The 19,977-nt window shown below is 48.2% G+C and overlaps 1 protein-coding gene across 2 annotated transcripts in view; it reads left to right on the forward strand.

Annotated features, from left to right (window-relative positions):
* The window catches only part of LOC144818779 (aprataxin-like), a 239,295-nt gene that overhangs the window by 166,640 nt on the left and 52,678 nt on the right, over positions 1–19,977 (forward strand). For both annotated transcript variants that reach the window (XM_078676519.1, XM_078676520.1), the window contains exon 6: positions 230–456. In XM_078676519.1, the coding sequence (XP_078532645.1) occupies positions 230–456 (227 nt within the window). The remainder of the gene's footprint in view (positions 1–229; positions 457–19,977) is intronic.

A 19,977-nucleotide genomic window follows, 5' to 3' on the forward strand; every position in this document is an offset into this window, starting at 1 on the left:
GTCCTAGAAGTGTGTCAGGAGTTGAAAGTTTGCACTTCTTCAAACTTGTGTGCTTCCTATACATACCCGACCTCCTTTCGACGGGGTTTTAATAAATCACGTGACTGGCTTAAATGAAGTCATTAAGAATGTAAGTGCCTCATAAATGAAAGAGAATTTCAAGGGTAGGTGATGACTTTAATGCATTTCACGAAAAGTAACCTTTTTCTCGGGTGGTGTTGATTAATAGGTTTTCAAAGATGACAGAGTCGTGGTTATAAAGGACAAATATCCCAAAGCTCGTTACCATTGGTTGGTTTTACCATGGGAAGCAATCTCAAGTCTGAAAGCGCTGAGAAGCCAACATCTGAAGCTTTTGGAACACATGCATGCTGTTGGAGAGAAGATGGTGCAAGACTATGAAAGCTCTGGCAGCACAACCTTTAGACTGGGCTACCACGCTATTCCTAGCATGAGGTAAGAAAAGGGTATTTCCACATCTTCATCAGTTGTTGAGAGGTCGTTCATAGCACCAAAGTTTAGATGAATCAAGCCAACTAGCTAAACAATTATAAACATACATTTGACTTGGTGTGACATGGGGTGACTCAACAGTTTCAGCACTCCGTCCATCATCTCATTGTGTTTGCTTTGTTCGCCTTAAGTTGGCTGGGTATGCCCAGACGTGGGTCCCTTGCTCACTTTGCAACTGGATTCAAGCTAGCCTGGCTGATGATGGGTGTTACCCCGAAACGGGTCCCAAGATGCTTGTTTCCGGTCCAGGGATAGACCTGGCTTGGCAGTTTGGGCTGGACTGTTCCCATGAGGAACAGGCTTAAGGCTGATTGGCTGGGTGTGAACAGGGGTGGCGCAGTGAGGTAAAGACTGGCGATGGATTCAACACAGATCTGTGACTGGGGGTGAGTGTCTGTCCATCATCTCTTTGTGTTTGCTGTGTCTCAGTCTTGCACACTGGGTCGTTCCTAAATTCAGTCTGTCAATAGTCCTAACTGACAAGGGGACCATCTCACTTTAAAAGGAACTTTCGTACCTCAGAAAATCCTTGTACTTGCAAGACCTCTGAACTGTGCTGCGGTAGAAGACATTTATATCGTAGTGCAACAAATACTGTAGTTCGATTTTGTTTCTTCCATTATTGAGAGGATGAGCTTCAGCAGTGATGTGTTTCCCCTTTTTGAATTCTACTGGTCAAATTTCACTTTTTGGAAAGTCATTATTTTTCCTTTCTTTCCTTAGTTTTCACTTGAAAAGTTTGCACGTATTTGTTTTCCTAAACATGGTGTCTGTTATTGTTAATGTGTCAGTAGGAAAAGTCAGGTAATCTTGTCTATTTGTATGCCTTTACTTTGCTCCAGAAATGTCTGCACAAATTGAGAGATTATAGCTCTGTGGGTTTTGAGAGCGAAGGAAAAAACCGTCCAGCTATTCTTAAAATGCGTCTCTCAGTATGTTGTCACTTCTATTCCGAACATCCCCATGTACCCAAACATGGTGCTTTGTGAATCGGTGATGCATGGTTTCTTTTGAAATATGTAGTCTGGTCCTGTAGGATTGAACAGTTTGATGTACAGTGTCTAGAGAAGTGTGTTCTGCAATATTGTGTGGTATATGATAAGACATTCAATGGTGTTGTAGTGGTTGGAACAGTGGTGTGTTGCATGGAGTTGTACGGCCTGGTGTTTTGTTGCGTGGAGTAGTGTGATGTGGTTTGTGTCACCCTGGTTATTACCCCCATCCATCATTCAACTTCCACCTTCTCAAATCACTCTTCTTTGTGTAGACTGGTTTCAGGTTAGCACCATATTTGTCTCAGCAAGTGGTTCAGCTTTAGGTCTCACCTAAGCTGCACTTGCGCTGTCACTTCGAGACATGCTGTTTTCAGGTATGGATTTGAAGCGCCGCCCATCTTTTTAATTGATTCTTATTACTGTCCTTTGTAAATGGGGGCTTTTGATTTGTGAATAGGCTTAGTAGACCCTCTTTCGTATCTCCTTTTTAGGTCTCGCCCTGCGATTGCAGGCCAAAGGCCTGCAGTCGCAGAGCGAGTCTTTTGTAATCGTTTCACGCGTTTTACTTTCAAGGACTAGGCAGAGCGGACAAGAGGCTGTTACGCGCACGCAGCCGGCCGCAATGGGATCAGGTCGCGCGCTCACCCTCTCCTGTCTCTTCTTTCTCTCCTTGGACGCCTCATGCATACACACACACAGCCCCTGCTTTTCGCACAAGCACACACACAGACACACACACGGGCACACGAGCGCACATACACACACACACACATGCACACATACAGACACCAACTCCCCCCCCCCCCCCCCCCGCCGCCTCCACCCCCCAAGGGTGAGATGTCCCCCCCCTCTTTCCTCGCACTCACCTGAGAGGTCGGCGCGGGCCCCACCGAGCAGCAGGAGGCAGGCGGCGAGCAGCAGCGGCGGCTCCATGGCGCTTGGTCCGTCCGTCTGTCTGACTGCCGGCGCGTGCCCCCTTTCGGCCTCCTATGTGAATAGCCAGACTGTGTAGTCTGTCTACGTTATCCATTCATGAGAGAGTCTCGTAGGTTATCACGTGATCGGACAGGAGGACTCAAGACTCCCACTCGGCACAAACGCCGACTTTCTATCATGGCGAACATTCTTGCCAAGAAACAGGTACGAACTATCTGGCGCAGTACCCAAAAAAGGCCCGTACCCACAAAAATAAAATCCGTCAGTCCTTAACAGTTAAATCTCCGAGCCCTAACAGGAACCATAGAATCATACGGCTAACTCCGGTTTACTCTCATCTCCTTTTGTTGTACTTGCAGCATGAGCCCGTCAGCAGCCCGCCTGGGTCCTGGGCCGCAAGCACGTCGACCAGGGGGAAAAAAAAAATCAATATTTTACAACTGAAAGAGCTCCACCATGGCGAATCTGTTCGCCGCCGGATTTATTTATGTATAGGTAAGTGCATCGGTGGAGTACATTAATTTGCCCATACTGATTAACAACTGACCCATGTAATACTCGCCACTTTTAATCGAGCTCTCACGGGGGTCAGAGATTTTAATTTTCGTATCTTTCCCCGTGGTGTGTACCACATGTAGCTCATTTTATGGTTATCCTGGCTTCCTGTAGTGTGCAAACTACACGGACAGTATCTCACAGCAGGACCTCCGTTTCACCTATCGAGCACTTTCCCCGTAAGCACTGAGGTAACAATGTATAATTAGTAAGATTAAGATACATACATCTGGTTTGAAGTTTGTTCCATTCTCAACTTTAATTTATCTGTTCAGTTATAGTAGAGCGGAGCAAGCTATGTCTTATGACTGTTTCCTGTTGCCTATCGATCCTTTTTGTGCCCACTTAATGGCCTTCTAGAAACTACTGCCTCGAGTGCCTCTTATACCGTGTTCAGAATCTAAAACTCACTACAGTAAAATTTCCAGGTAATACTCTGCAGCTTTACTTTGTTAAGTGTTACGTTTTTGGCACCGCTTTTTACCTTGCAAAGAGTAAACACTAATTTGAGGTGCAATAACCCAAGAAGCTTAGTACTCTCCAGTGGTCCTAGATTTATCACATTCTTTAAACACGCAAGTAGCGAGCCATATACTCCTGAAAGAGGTAGCCTTGCTTGGTGTCTATATTAAAATATTTATAATAATGTTGCCAGACAGTGTAGCTGCTGAGCTGAATAGGTACTATATAAATATCCATAACTACCATCCCTTGAATAAACAAGCTGCAGAACTCTTATTACATAATAAGTGATATTTTCTTATGATTGCATCCTGAGTTACATAAACGCTACAGTTAGCAATAGCATCAGTGTAATTTGGACTATCTAGCTTCTCTACGGAAATGTTTGTGAATTCTCCGTCATCCCTCAACTAAGATAAATAATGACAGATTTTGATACACAGGTTTGTGCCTTGGACATCGTCAAAGCCTATACATTGAAGCACGCTTGCTTTAGACATCATCTATTCATTGTGAGTTCTAGCAATTCTTATCTGCATTTCCTCCTTCTTCCATTACCGGTTCTCTCTTGGCTCTTTTTGGTTGATCTGAGTTTCATTCTTGACACTCACTGTCTGTAATCACACTATGGGTGATCTATATTAACTCCTTTTTAACCAACATTGGTGATTGGTAATCTTGAGTTATCGCAATTCTGTGTGAATTCCAGATTTTTTGCAACCTATTGGCAACTTTTGAGTAAAAAGCTTAACCCCCTAGATTTTTTTTTAACTCCGTGTATGTCCATTGATTTTACTGTATTTCATGTTTAAGACATGTATCTTCGGATTACTCTGTAGGAAAAACATTTGTGGCCCTCCTGATGAAGGCATGTCCAGTGCCGAAACATGCGTTGAGAACTTTGATCACCCAGCCACGACATATCAGCCCTTGTTTATAAATGCTTGCTATGATTATATGTATAAATTTGTATCATATGTTGTGTCCACTCAATTTTTTGATTAATTGTTCCCTTGAAATACCAAATGGTGAACACATTGTATCCGACTTATGACTCATCAATTTGTGTTCCTACCTGCTTTTTAGGTCGAGCCTGTCTCATTCCGCAGGAATGGATAGGATCGAATTCATGTCGGCAAAATCCTCTTCAAACTAAGGGGTTTCAGCCCGGCGTTTTCTTGCAGTTCACGTGAACATGCACGAGCATTCACGGCCAGGGCTTCTCCTCCCCTAGCAGCACTCCTCCTACACCAGCAACTCCCCCCTCCCACACCAGCACCTCCCCTCTCTCTCCCTGCAAGCACAGCCTTGCCGTAGCAGCACTCCTCCCACACCAGCACCTCCCCCCTCCCACACCAGCACCTCCCCTCTCTCTCTCCCCGCAAACACAGCCTTCCTTTCATTTCTCCTCCCCTCCCCAGCCAGCTTCCCCCAGGCCGTGTTCCCTCAGATATGCTATTGCATATCGTTTGCTACCTCTTGTATTTTGTTGCTCTTGATACTTGCACAACTGTCACTATTGTCTCATGTAACGTAACGTTTGCTTTTGTAACATGCTCACTTGTAATTTTGGCTTCATGTATCTAAAAACGCCTCCCTCGCGCTCCTTTCTCCCTCTCTCCCGCTGCCTAGTCCTCCCACCCCCTCCCTCTCCAGCGCGCGCTCCACTCGCATCTGCCTGCTGCTCCCCCGCCCACCCCCCCCACTCCCCCAACCAGCAATGCCGAGAAGCTTGTTTCCTCTAAGAACATATCGTTTGCTACCTCTTGTATTTTGTTGCTCTTGATACTTGCACAACTGTCACTATTGTCTCATGTAACGTAACGTTTGCTTTTGTAACATGCTCACTTGTAATTTTGGCTTCATGTATCTAACAAGCATTGGCATTGCCAATAGGTCTCGCTTGTAGGACCTTATAAGTATTTAGTTTTGCAGCACAATATCCGATTATGCAACTCGTATATTGTGCTGCAAAACTAAATACTTATAAGGTCCCACAAGCGAGACCTATTGGCTATGCCAATGCTTGTCTCCTTTTGTAACTTCCCATGAGGACTGCCCGTTTTAGCTGTGTTACGGTGTTTGTTTTAATTACAGTCCGTGAGCACAATTTTCTTAACTGACTTTATTACATGCACGATTTTCTTTCCTTCAGCCCCTCTTTATCTTATCTTATCTTTGTTCTTCAAGAATAGCGGCTGTGACATTAATACTGTTCACGCTATAAAAAAACATTTTAAAGCAGCGCGGCACCCCACACTTTATTTTTTGTATTTTTTAAAATCCGCGCTTTGATCTTCTTTTAACATCGTGGTGCAGTTCATGTCCAAGAGTGGCGGCTGCAAATTTCTTTTGTTATGCGCGACTCACCCACTGGCGCCACGTTTTAGCTTTTAGCATGGCTCACGGTTTCATATTGACAACACTGGCGCATCTCTTTATGCTGCAGCACGATGCCCGCTTTTCAATAGTTAAGTCTCAGTTCTTTTAATCCGCGCTTTGTTTTTTTTCTTTTCAACAGTGCTACACGCTCCATGTTCATGAATGGCGGCGTGCATTCTTTTTGTTATGTGTAGCTCACCCCCTGGCAGCACACAGTCAACAATGGCAGCCGCACAGCCTCCCAGGTCACAGCCCCATATCCCCGTCCAGCACTCAGGCGCCGAGCTTTTGGTTTTAGCACAGTATCCGCTTTCAAGCGCCACAGTTTATGCTGCAGCACGGCGCCCGCTTTTCAATAGTTAAGTCTCGCTTTTATAAATCCGCGCTTTGTTCTTTTTTTCAGCAGCTCTGCATGCTCCATGATCACAAATGGCGTATGTGCATTTATTTTGTTCTGCGCAGCTCGCCCACTGGCAATACGCAGTCAACAAGGGTGGCCACGCGGTCTCCCAGGTCACAGCCTGTCTCGAAGCTGGACGCCATGCTTTAGGTTTTAACACAGCGCCCATTTTCATTTTAACACAGGCGCTGCACTTTATGCTGCAGCACAGCGCCCGCTTTTCAATAGTAATAGTTACGTCTTGTAAATACAAAATCTATTGCATTGCAAATGTTTGTGTACGTTTGGTATGCGTGGCTCGCCAAACTTTTTTGAAGGCAATGAATTTTACTACATTAGAAATTGTGATGTGAGCATATCAAGTGCGACCATGCCAACGTTTTATTTAAGGAGCACTTTTCTAGTGTGCTGTATTGAAAATATACTTTCCTATTAGAGCTTTGAATTGTCTGCCGTGCTTAGCGCACAAGGCTGACTTAAAAAAAAAGTCAAAACATGAACATTTTAGATTTCATTTGTTTTACTTTTTTGTAAATCACCTCTCTGTTTTCCACGTGCTATGGCGGATGCTCACAGAGGCTTGTGGGGGATTGTCAACTCATATTCATCAGAGGTGTATCTGCAGCTTGGTAGAGAATACACGCACAGACCTGGTGACAAGGGACAAGCTGCTATGGAGGAGTAAACCAGCCTGCCTACTTTCTTCAGACTTAGTTGGCAGGCACAACCGTGACAGTTAACAGTAATTGGCCTGGCAAAAGAACAGCGATTAACCAGCCTCATCAGAGGCAATGGGAGTGACTCCTATTTATAGCTTATCCTGTCTTGTTTATTTATCTGCATTCTGGAGCTCAGAGTCCCGGATTAATCATAGGAAAGACAAATTTCATGTGACAGACTGCCTAGACAACAAGCATTTACAATGCAATGGTCTCGCAATACTGAAAGTTTGAGCTATTGGTGTTGCAAATAATTGTTTGTTAGATTTTTTTTGGGTCAAAAAATATTCCAGCAGTAACATAAGTAATAAGAGAAAATACACGAAGTAAGGATAGGGTACAGTACCACAGGCTGTTACTAGGCGTCCTTGTAGAGTTGTACAGGAACCTCCATTAGCCACATAAAGTACTGCATCCTTAATGCAATTAATAAAAGAAAGATTGCAGCTAAGCATACATTTCCATTTGTTTTTTCTTTTAATACTTATGCTACTTCTTTAATATTGTTTGCCAGAAAAAAAATCTAACAAACATTAACATTTGCAACGGCAGTAGCTCAAACTTTCACTAATGCAAGACCTATTGCATTGCAAATGCTTGTTTTAAAGTGCACTCCTTTCCCAAGATGGAAATAAAGGAAGGATTATGGTCTGTAGTTCCTTCTCCCTCTGTTGTGGTCAACCTAGCCTTCTTGTAATGAAGTGTGTGCACTTAAGCTGCGTTAAATTACCAATACTTTTGTTTCAGTCACTTGTCCATGAAATATTAATCCATCCGTTATCCATGTTTAATAAACTCCATTTATAATAATTTCATATGAAGACCTTTACTGTTTCTGATAATCAGATGTTTAGGATGGTGTGATGTGTTTTTGGATGATGCCACATGAAATGGTGGAACCTGGTGTAATCCACCAGTGTAATTTTTTCTGTTGGTGAGAGTCTCCTGACATGGTTTTGTGAATTTTGTCCACAAATTTTAACCTTTCCAGATGTGCCTTTTATGTATCTATGGTTACACGTCCAGTTGTCTCTTCTGTTCTTGTGTGAGTGTCTTCCCATCACCTTGTCTCGGTCTTTTTGGGCAGAGGTACCCCAGTGACTGTGTTTCCTAACTCCATGTCCTATCCCTGTTTCTGTGGCCTATCAATAGTGCAGTTGTTAAGTCTCCACTGGCAACAGGTAAGTAAAAAATGTTGTATTTGGTCTATTTCCCTGACATGCCTAGACCTTTTTGTAATGGTGTCCAATGTAACAGATCCTGGGATCGTTTTTGGAGATTGTAGTTTTCATGGAGATTTATTTCCATGCCAGTGTTTTTTATGCTGTATATTTTTCAGCAGTTTTACTTTGCATTCTTTAGTCATATTTTAATGCCTTTCAGTTGTGTCATGCCCAGAAATGCCAGGTAGCCATTCTTAACTTTCACTTTGAAGTTAATATTTTTAAGCTAGGGGCTCAATGTTGAATTGTGTGATTTTAAGATTTTATCTGAACCAAGTCACAGCAGTGATGTAAGTGTGCTTTGTGATATTGAGTTTGATAGCCCTTGAACAGATGATTAACAAATATAAAAGTCATGAAGCACCTTCTAACCTGTATGACTTTGAGTCAGTAGCCTTAGAGCTTACATGTTCCCAGATCTTTAAAACTTTGAACAAAAACAACTGCTGTTCTTTTTGATAGGTGTATTTTTAATGTTATGCAAATAATATAATTCGAAAACCTTTAGTTGAATTTTTTGCTTGTCCAATCTCTTCACCTAACCTTCGGTGTGTCCTTGGAAAATTTAAGGTGGGTCACTGTTTACTTATCATGTGAACCAACCTTCGGCAAGAGAAAAGCTGGGCAAATATAATGGTAGTTAAACCCCCCAAAACAGCTGAGTTTAGCTTTCCAGTGTAAGGTAATTTTAAAAAAGCAATGGAAAGCCTTCTACTGGCATCAATCAAGTGTTAAAGTAAAGTAACCGTTCTATTGAGATACTGAAGATATCTGATGCACATCCTTGGAAGATAAGCCATCATTTAATAAGTAACATTATACAAGAAAGTAGACTTCCTATTCACTCAAAAGATTTTATAAGTAGTCTAGACTGAATTTGCGCTACACCGATGTCATCTCGATTAATTTGGGGCATTTTGCATTGGGCTTCTTACTCTAAATTCTCAAACTTTTGCCATTATGCCAGAATTACTTAATTTAAGATCTGTTGGGGTTACAATTCTGTTGCAGGAGCAAGGAAACAGCACGAAGGGATGTTATTTGTAGCATTGTGTTTTTGTGCTATTATCTGATAGACTTTTAGCCACAGCTCCCTTACCTTGGAATATTTCCCAGGTGTCAGACAGGTTCCAGAAATCCACCTTGTGCACCGGTAAGTGGCGTCGTTCGTCTCCACGTGGCGTCATTGGCATCATCCCTGCCGAAATATAGGCACCACCCCAGTGAGCTAATACCAGTTCCTTCTTTTCCATACCAATAGCAGGGATCCAGATGAGCTCCCTTCAGTCATTGTTTGAATGAATTTTTACAATATTTTGTCAATGACTAGTGTGCCCTATTTTCAGTATGTCTCTGATGAAACTTACCGAGTACAAGCCTCGTGGAACCTGTCAACAGCAGATGTTGGTGATGGACCCTTTCTAGGTGTGTCTATGGTGCCTGGAAAGGTACCACTGCCCTGCATCCTGCGCAGAGTGCTAGAACCTTGAATCCCAAAGCCCCCCACGAACAAGGTTATGAAGTATTTGGCTGCTCACCATGCTGCTTCACACAGTGCCAGCTCCCGTTCACGAGGAAGGTCTTGGACCACTCCTAGAGTTACACTTCAGGACTTCTTCTGGTAAATCCCATAAGAAGTAGTCAAAGAAAAATTGAAGCGCTCTTCGACTTCTCTGCGTCGCTTCCACTCTCGGACAACTCACAGATCGTTGCTGTGCAGCTGGGGTCCGTCAGCCCGTCAGGATCCATTGGTTGACCCGGATCAGTTGTGGCTGTGGCTCCTCCAACTCCTCTGGGGACTGATCTAGTGGTGCATTTCCTGGCGCAGCCAATGCCTATCGACGACACCGAACCCATCATGATTCCTGACTTTTATCCGGAGCCGGAACAACATCAATCAGGCCTGAATCGGAGATGGAGCCCTATTTCCTTGAAGGGCCCACTCAGGAATACTAATAGAGGGGATCTGAGGATCCTTATGACTATTCTGATCCCCTAGTGGAGTCTATGGCTGTTAGAACCGGGGTCTCTAGTTGGCAGGGGTATGCACCCTAGTCCAAGTAGGGACCACCGCTTCCGACCTGGTAGCTTGGCGCAGAGCAGCAAAGGCGTAACTTCAGAGGCAATGTGTAAAGTATTTGTGCAACACACAACGGCGATGACACAGTAAAAACACTCACAAAAGGAACACCACACCAGTTTTGTATAAGAATAAGAATTTCTTTATCTAAAAATTATGCGAGAACCATAAGCAGGTAAATCCAGCTCCAGGCAAGATCAATAATAAAAAAAGGATTCCAGTTTCCAAGCAAGATCAATAATCAATAAGAATGAATCCAGCTCCCAGGCCTGATCAATAATAAAAAGGATTCCAGTTTCCAAGCAAGATCAATAATCAATAAGAATGAATCCAGTTCCCAGGCCTGATCAAATCACCAAAAGCTCATGTTTGCCAAGGGCTCCTGCTGGTAATGTCTTTCTCACAGTGTCTTTGGATGGCCAAAGTTCCCTTGTAGCGTAATAAGTGTGCCTCTCATAGAAATGATGCTCCCAGCGTAGGAAGTGCGGCTGCCCAGGCGCTGCTGGTGATGCTAAAAAATGCCCCAGTGTCAATTACCAAGTAATTATGCCCCCGTAGGCCGGTCAGTGAAGGACGGTTCCCAGCCAAGCACAAAGCTCACACTCCAGGTACCCGGCCAACCCGCACCCCGCCCCCTCACAGCAGCCTAGTTGCACTGAGGTGTTACCTGGGGTGGTGGTTGCGGGCGCGGATGCGAGGCTCCTCTCCCCCTGGGGCCTTGGGCTCAGCAGGCGCTGCACGGGTGGGTGTCACAGCCACACAGCGCTCCTTTAGCACAGCGCTTAACAGTGCCTCCAAGTCCTGGGCAACGACGGAGCCTCCTGCCACACAGCGCTTCGCTTCTCAGCGCTACACAGCGCGCTCCGCTCCCAGTGGCGGTGACCTCAGGGCCAGTTTCAGTGGGCTTGCACCAGAAGCAGAGGCAATCACAGAGCCCTGGGAGGATCACGGGGCAAGCAGTGCTGAGGGCAGGCACAGCGTTGCAGGGCAAATCTTGAGAGTGTTGGGGCTGTTCCAAAGGGCAGTCTTTAAAACGCTGTGGTCCAAGGACAGGTAGTTTCCTTTAGCTTAAAAAGGGTGCAGTCCCAAAAAGGCAATCTTTAAAAGGTTGAAGACTCTTTAAAATGCTGTTCAAAGAAAAGTAGTTCCTTTGGGATGTTGTGGAGACACTCTGGTGGTGATGTTGCAGTCTCCCATGCACGGCAGGATCAGCAGACAGTAGGGCAGCTCAGCAGGTTGTGGGGCAGCAGTTCCTTGGAGCAGTCAGCCTCCTTCCCAGTGGCAATCCTCTTGCGACTCTTGGTGGCCGGAAGCCCTTGGAAAAGCACCCATCCCGACAGACCACGCACGGAACCTAGGCGTTATCCTGGACTCGTCACTCTCAATGAACAGACAAGCCAACGCCGTATCGTCATCCTGCTTCAACATCCTTCGCATGCTCAAAAAAAACAACATTTCGCTGGATCCCCACCGAAACCAGAAAAACAGTCACCCATGCTCTAGTCACGAGCCGACTGGACTACGGAAACACCCTCTACGCAGGTACTACCGCTAAACTCCAGAAGAAACTCCAACGAATCCAAAACGCCTCAGCTAGGATCATATTAGACATCCCACGTAACGAACACATCTCTGGCCACCTGAAAGACCTCCACTGGCTACCCGTCAATAAGAGGATCACTTTCCGACTGCTAACCCACGCACACAAATCTCTCTACGACATCGGACCAGAATGCCTCAACTCACGACTGTCCTTCTACACCCCCTCCCGCCAACTACGTTCCTCCAGCCAAGCCCTTGCCGCTGTTCCCCGCATCAACAAGACCACCATGGGAGGCAGATCCTTCTCATACCTGGCAGCTAAAACATGGAACTCACTCCCCGCCTACCTTCGCCTTACCCAGAACCACCTAGCTTTTAGAAAGCAACTTAAAACGTGGATATTTGACAAGTAAGCGTCCTCCCCTCCCTAAGCGCCTTGAGACCCTCTGGGTATGTAGTGCGCTATATAAATTCTCTGACTTGACTTGACTTGACTTGCGCAGCAGTCCTCACTCCAGCAGGGATTCTTCCAGGTCCAGCAGTGTAACAAAGAAGTGAGGCCAGGACCCTCCCTTATATATCTTTCAGTCTAAGAGCTAGAAAGTGGTAGAAGTCTCTGGAAGGGTCTGGGGGCAGGGGCTTCTGGAAGAGTCCAGGGAGTTATGGTATGTTCCCTGCCTTCCCTGACCTAGCTGTCACAGTGACGAGAGACAGGCCGTTAAGGCTACAGTGGGCAGCCCATCACAGCTCATCCCAGGGAAGAAGGTGTGAATCACCACTCCCACCTCCCAACCCAGGCAGGCTATCAGTATGCAGAGGGGAGGGGGGAGTCTGCAGCCTAATCTAAGTGTAGGCAGGAAAAAGTCCCCTTTATAAAAGTGGGATCCCTAGCGTAGTAATGCCCAAACCCTATATATCATTGGAAAGGGTTCCCCGCCCCGAGTCCAACAAGACCAAACATGATAGACTTATTAGGTCCCTGTCAGACGTTAGTCCATAAGGGGAGGTTCCCAATGTTAGCCTATGGAGGAGTAAGCCTTACTGCGTTAGCAGTGGCTTGTGGCAGATATGCCAGCCTCACAAGGTTGTAGGGGAGAGCACCTGCACCTCAGCACTGTGTAGCAGTGGTGAGGCGCCCAGAGTCCTAAGTCCAACAAAATATAGGATAAAAATGGGAGGCAAAAGGGCAAAAATGTAGGGGAGACCACCCTAAGGCTGACAGGTCTAACACGTGTCCCCCCCAGCTGAAAGTGGGAAGAACTACCCAACCTCCAGGGAGTTCTCATCACTAAGGCGGAAAAACCGAGAGAGACCGTCAGCAATGGCGTGGTCTACTCCGGGTCTGTGTTCCACCCTGAAGTCCATCCCCTGTAGGGAAATGGACCACCTCAGCAATTTGGGATTCTCGCCCCTCATTTGCATGAGCCATCTGAGGGGCCGGTGGTCAGTCTGGATCAGGAAGTGGGAGCCAAACAAATATGGCCTCAGCTTCTTTACAGCCCAGACCACCGCGAAGGCTTCTCTCTCTATCGCACTCCACCGCTGTTCTCGGGGGAGCAGCCTCCTGGAGATGAAGGCTACTGGTTGGTCCCTTCCCTCCTCATTGAGTTGCGAAAATACCGCCCCTATGCCATGCTCTGAGGCGTCCGTTTGGACAATGAACTCTTGGGAGAAGTCAGGGGCCCTGAGCACAGGAGCGGTGCACATGGCCTGCTTTAGAGAGTCAAAGGCTTTTTGGCAAGCCTCTGTCCAGATCACTTTCCTAGGGTATTTCTTAGAGGTTAGCTCAGTCAAGGGGGCCACAATGGTGCCATAGCCCTTGACAAATCTGCGGTAGTAACCTGTGAGGCCCAGGAATGCCCTGACCTCAGTCTGTGTTTTGGGAGGCTCCCAGGCCAGGATGGTTTCTATCTTGGCCTGTAGGGGCTGCACCTTGCCCCCGCCTACCAAGTGTCCTAGGTAGACTACTGACCCCTGCCCTATCTGGCATTTGCTAGCTTTGATAGTCAGGCCTGCCTGCTGCAGAGCCTGAAGCACTTCCTGGAGGTGACCCAAATGGTCCTCCCAGCTGCTACTGAAGACAGCTATGTTGTCCAGGTAGGCAGCAGAGAAGGCCTCTAAACCGGAGAGGACCCGGTTCACCAGCCGCTGGGAGGTGGCAGGAGCATTTTTCAGTCCAAAGGGCATCACTCTAAACTGGTAGTGGCCCTCTAGGGTGGAAAAGGCGGACCTCTCTGTAGCTCCGTCTGTTAGGGCGATCTGCCAGTACCCTGACGTGAGGTCAAAAGTACTCAGGTATCGGGCAGCCCCTAGTCGGTCAATGAGCTCATCCGCCCTAGGGATAGGATGAGCATCAGTCCTGGTCACAGAGTTCAGTCCCCTGTAATCCACACAGAACCTAAGTTCTGGTGTGGTGCCCGGTGGGGCAGCTTTTGGTACCAGAACCACCGGACTGGACCAAGGGCTGTTGGAAGGCTCTATCACCCCCAACTCCAGCATCTTAGTGACTTCACTCCGGAGGCTGGCCTTCACCTTATCTGACAGCCTGTAAGATTTGGACTTGACAGGGGGGCTGTCTCCTGTGTCCACATCATGGGTACACAGGTGGGTAATCCCAGGGATAAGGGAGAACACTAAGGAGAACTGCCCCAGGACCTGGCGGCAGTCCCTCTGTTGCACAGGAGTCAAGGATGGGGGAGAGGACCACTCCCTCCACCGATCCATCCTTCTCTTTGGAAGCAAAGAGGTCCGGGAGGGGTTCACTTTCCTCTTCCTCGGCCCCATCAGTCACCATCAGTAAGGTGAGCTCAGACCTCTCATGGTGGGGTTTGAGGCGGTTGGCGTGTAGTACCCTGTGGGGCTGCCTGGGGGTCTTAAGGTCCACTAGGTTGCCCTTCTTCTCCAATATCTCATAAGGGCCTGTCCAGCGATCCTGGAGGGCACTAAGCTCTCCAGGCTCCATGACCCACACCTTCTGTCCAGGTTTTAGCTCCACAGGGTGAGAATTCTGGTCGTACCATTCCTTCATTACCGCCTGGCTGGCCTCTAAGTTGTCAGAAGCTTGTTTCCACAACTTAGCCATTTGGCTACGGAAGGCCAGCATGTAGCTCACTACATCCTGGGGAAGCCTCCTTGTAGTCTTCTCCCACCCATCCTTCACTAAACTGAGAGGCCCCCTAACAGGGTGACCGTACAAAAGCTCGAAGGGGCTGAAACCCACCCCCTTCTGCGGTACCTCCCTGTAGGAAAACAGCAAACAGGTCAAGGGGATGTCCCACTTTTTCCTCAGGCCCTCAGGCAGACTCCTGATCATGCCTTTTAGGGTCTTGTTAAATCTCTCCACGAGACCATTGGTTTGTGGGTGGTAAGGGGTGGAGAACTTATAAGTAACCTCACACTCCTTCCACATGGCTTGCATGTAGGCAGACATAAAGTTGGTACCCCTGTCGGACACCACCTTTTTGGGAAAACCCACTCTGGTAAAAATCCCCATCAGGGCCCGTGCCACTGCAGGTGCAGTGATGGTTCTCAGAGGAATAGCCTCTGGGTACCGGGTGGCGTGGTCCACCAGAACCAGGATAAACCTGTGACCAGAAGAAGTCGGTGGATCCATGGGCCCAACAATGTCGATGCCCACCCTCTCAAAGGGGGTGCTAACGACAGGCAGCGGTTCCAGGGGAGCCTTCAGCTTAGTCCCTGTTTTCCCACTAGCTTGGCAGGTCAGACAGGTCCTGCAGAATGTATCTGAGGAGATCCTCATCTGCGGGCAATAAAAATGTGGGACAAGCCTAGCAAAGGTCTTGTCTTGGCCCAAGTGTCCTGCCAATGGGATCTCATGAGCCAGTTCCAAAAGAAAGGCCCTGTAGCACTGGGAGACCACTAAGGCCCTTGATGACCCATGCACAGGAGCCTTGGGCTCACTGTAAAGGAGCCCATCCTGCCAGTAAATATGATACTTCGCGGAGGCATTGCCTGCTGCTTGGGCTTCGGCCTGTCGCCTCATGCCCTCAAGGGTAGGACACTCCTTCTGTGCCCGGCAAAACTCCTCCCTGGTGGGCCCTCCTTCCACCTTGCAGGGGTAGGTAGGTCCCCCAAGGGAGCAATGTCCCCCTCCGTGGACTCCGGTGCAATCTCCTCAGGTGCCCCATCCATCTCACGGGGTGACTGCCCCGGGGCGGGCTTCCCACGCCCTCGGGCTCCTCCCTTCTTAGCACCTGGCTGGGCCATTTTTCCAGGCTCCAGCCCTGGCTGACTCCCTTTCCGGGCAGCCATAGACCGTGTGGAAGCACAAATCCACTCCGGTAACCCCAGCATCTCCACATGCGCTTTGAGCTCTACCTCCTTCCAGGCAGTATGCTCTAGGTCATTCCCTAACAGACAGTCCACTGGCATGGCAGGGCTCACAGCAACTCTTAAAAGGCCTGAAACCCCTCCCCACTCAAATGGAACCTGTGCTATGGGATAGCGACCCCCCCTGTTGTCAGCCATCACAACTGGATGGACTGCATCGGGAATTATTTGCTCTGGGGACACCAGCTGACTCCTTACCATAGTCATGCTGGCACCTGTGTCCCTCAGGGCCTCCACCCCCCGACCATTGAGGGTGACCCACTGCCTATACTTGGTAGTATGTGAGGGCACATGGACCTTGGGAACCATCTCACTGTCTCCCAGAGACACTAGGACAAGCCCTGCCCCCTTACTCCCATCATCTAGGGACAGCTCCTCCCCAAGCGCTACACTAGCCACCCCGGGGTTTTTACCTCCAGTGGGCTGTGGTGCTCTCTTGCGACACTTGGGATCCCCCTTGTAGTGTCCAAGTTCACCACACTCATAGCACCGGACAATTCTGGGCTTCTGACCTTTGTCAGGATAAGTGGGCTTCTGGTGGCCAGATTGGGGCTGGGACCCAGACCCTTTCCCTTGTGAATTATTTTGGGGGCCTTTGGGAAACTCTTTCTTTTTATCTCCCCCCTCTTTCTTCTGGTAGGAACCCTGACCACCCCTTTGGGAGTCCCCCCCAGAACCCTTGTTGGACACCCTGGTACTGACCCAGGTGTCCGCCTCCTCCGCAAGCTTCCTAGGATTGGTCAACTTGCGGTCAACCAGGTGTTGGCGCAGCTCTGGAAAACATTTCTCTAGAAGGTGCTCTCTTAAAAACAAGTCATACAACCCTTCATTGTCATGCACATTGCTGCCCCGCACCCAACCATCTAAAGCTTTACTAGCGTAGTCCAGGAAGTCTACCCAGTTCTGTGTGGGAAGTTTGTGGCTATTCCTAAACCTCTGCCTATACCTCTCAGGGGTAAGACCGAACCTCTTAAGCAATGCGGCTTTCATGACAGAATAGTTAGTCTGGTCTTCCTTCTCTAGGTAAAGGAGGGTGTCCCTAACATCTGGAGGTAGGCACTTATACAAACCACCCCCCCAATAACTCTCTGGGACCCCTTGGGCTCTTAAAGATACCTCATAGGCGGCTAACCACTTATCAATATTATCCCCCACCTTAAAACTGGCCATCACATCTTTAGGCATAAAGACCCTGGACTCACGTGAAGCTTCCATAGGTACGCTGCCACCATTCTTGTTGCTGTTGGCCCCTACTTCTAGGGCCCGGATTTCCAGTTCCTTCAGGCTGAGCTCATGGGCAAGTTCTTTTTCTCGCATAGCCAGTCGCTTGTTCTCGCGATCCTGCTCCATGGCCCACCTTTCTCTTTCCCGCTCTTTCTCCAGCTTGGCAAGCTCCAACTTGAGCTGTCTCTCCTCCCTCCTGTCCTCCAGGTCCTCTAAGGACAGGCTCTTCACTGACACACTACTGCCTGCCCTGGAAGGTACCCTTGTACCTGGTAACAAATTACCATTTCCCGCCAAGTGCAGTAGGTCAAGATTTCCTGTGGCGTCATGCTCTGGTCCTTGCTCGTCCCCATCTCCTTCTGAGTGGGCTGTTACCCATGCTCTCAAAGCTTTCTGAAGCTCTGCCTTCTTGGCGCTTCGCTTGAAGGGCACCCCTTTCTCCTCGCAGAACTCTTTGAGTTCCGCCACTGTGTAAACTTCCAGATTGGCCAGCTCGAATTCCATGTTGCTAGGTGGGGCCTCAGACGTTTGTAGAGAAAACCAAATGGGACTTAGGCAAAAGAACTTTTAAAAAGAGCAGCCAGTCAGGGAGAATTAAAAAAAAATTCAAAAATGCCAATTGGAGAGGGTAGACAAAAATTCAGTAGAGTCAGGTGTAGGGTTGCGGTGTACACTGCATCGCTGCGTGGTGTTACACAAGCACAAGTCCTATCCCACCGCTGCCACCAATGTTAGAACCGGGGTCTCTAGTTGGCAGGGGTATGCACCCTAGTCCAAGTAGGGACCACCGCTTCCGACCCGGTAGCTTGGCGCAGAGCAGCAAAGGCGTAACTTCAGAGGCAATGTGTAAAGTATTTGTTGAACACACAACGGCGATGACACAGTAAAAACACTCACAAAAGGAACACCACACCAGTTTTGTATAAGAATAAGAATTTCTTTATCTAAAAATTATGCGAGAACCATAAGCAGGTAAATCCAGCTCCAGGCAAGATCAATAATAAAAAAAGGATTCCAGTTTCCAAGCAAGATCAATAAGAATGAATCCAGCTCCCAGGCCTGATCAATAATAAAAAGGATTCCAGTTTCCAAGCAAGATCAATAATCAATAAGAATGAATCCAGTTCCCAGGCCTGATCAAATCACCAAAAGCTCATGTTTGCCAAGGACTCCTGCTGGTAATGTCTTTCTCACAGTGTCTTTGGATGGCCAAAGTTCCCTTGTAGCGTAATAAGTGTGCCTCTCATAGAAATGATGCTCCCAGCGTAGAAAGTGCGGCTGCCCAGGCGCTGCTGGTGATGCTAAAAAATGCCCCAGTGTCAATTACCAAGTAATTATGCCCCCGTAGGCCGGTCAGTGAAGGACGGTTCCCAGCCAAGCACAAAGCTCACACTCCAGGTACCCGGCCAACCCGCACCCCGCCCCCTCACAGCAGCCTAGTTGCACTGAGGTGTTACCTGGGGTGGTGGTTGCGGGCGCGGGTGCGAGGCTCCTCTACCCCTGGGGCCTTGGGCTCAGCAGGCGCTGCATGGGTGGGTGTCACAGCCACACAGCGCTCCTTTAGCACAGCGCTTAACAGTGCCTCCAAGTCCTGGGCAACGACGGAGCCTCCTGCCACACAGCGCTTCGCTTCTCAGCGCTACACAGCGCGCTCCGGTCCCAGTGGCGGTGACCTCAGGGCCAGTTTCAGTGGGCTTGCACCAGAAGCAGAGGCAATCACAGAGCCCTGGGAGGATCACGGGGCAAGCAGTGCTGAGGGCAGACACAGCGTTGCAGGGCAAATCTTGAGAGTGTTGTGGCTGTTCCAAAGGGCAGTCTTTAAAACGCTGTGGTCCAAGGACAGGTAGTTTCCTTTAGCTTAAAAAGGGTGCAGTCCCAAAAAGGCAATCTTTAAAAGGTTGAAGACTCTTTAAAATGCTGTTCAAAGAAAAGTAGTTCCTTTGGGATGTTGTGGAGACACTCTGGTGATGATGTTGCAGTCTCCCATGCACGGCAGGATCAGCAGACAGTAGGGCAGCTCAGCAGGTTGTGGGGCAGCAGTTCCTTGGAGCAGTCAGCCTCCTTCCCAGTGGCAATCCTCTTGCGCAGCAGTCCTCACTCCAGCAGGGATTCTTCCAGGTCCAGCAGTGTAACAAAGAAGTGAGGCCAGGACCCTCCCTTATATATCTTTCAGTCTAAGAGCTAGAAAGTGGTAGAAGTCTCTGGAAGGGTCTGGGGGCAGGGGCTTCTGGAAGAGTCCAGGGAGTTATGGTATGTTCCCTGCCTTCCCTGACCTAGCTGTCACAGTGACGAGAGACAGGCCGTTAAGGCTACAGTGGGCAGCCCATCACAGCTCATCCCAGGGAAGAAGGTGTGAATCACCACTCCCACCTCCCAACCCAGGCAGGCTATCAGTATGCAGAGGGGAGGGGGGAGTCTGCAGCCTAATCTAAGTGTAAGCAGGAAAAAGTCCCCTTTATAAAAGTGGGATCCCTAGCGTAGTAATGCCCAAACCCTATATATCATTGGAAAGGGTTCCCCGCCCCGAGTCCAACAAGACCAAACATGATAGACTTATTAGGTCCCTGTCAGACGTTAGTCCATAAGGGGAGGTTCC

Source organism: Lissotriton helveticus, chromosome 2_1, assembly GCF_964261635.1.
Source record: "Lissotriton helveticus chromosome 2_1, aLisHel1.1, whole genome shotgun sequence".
Classification (NCBI taxonomy): Eukaryota; Metazoa; Chordata; class Amphibia; order Caudata; family Salamandridae; genus Lissotriton; species Lissotriton helveticus.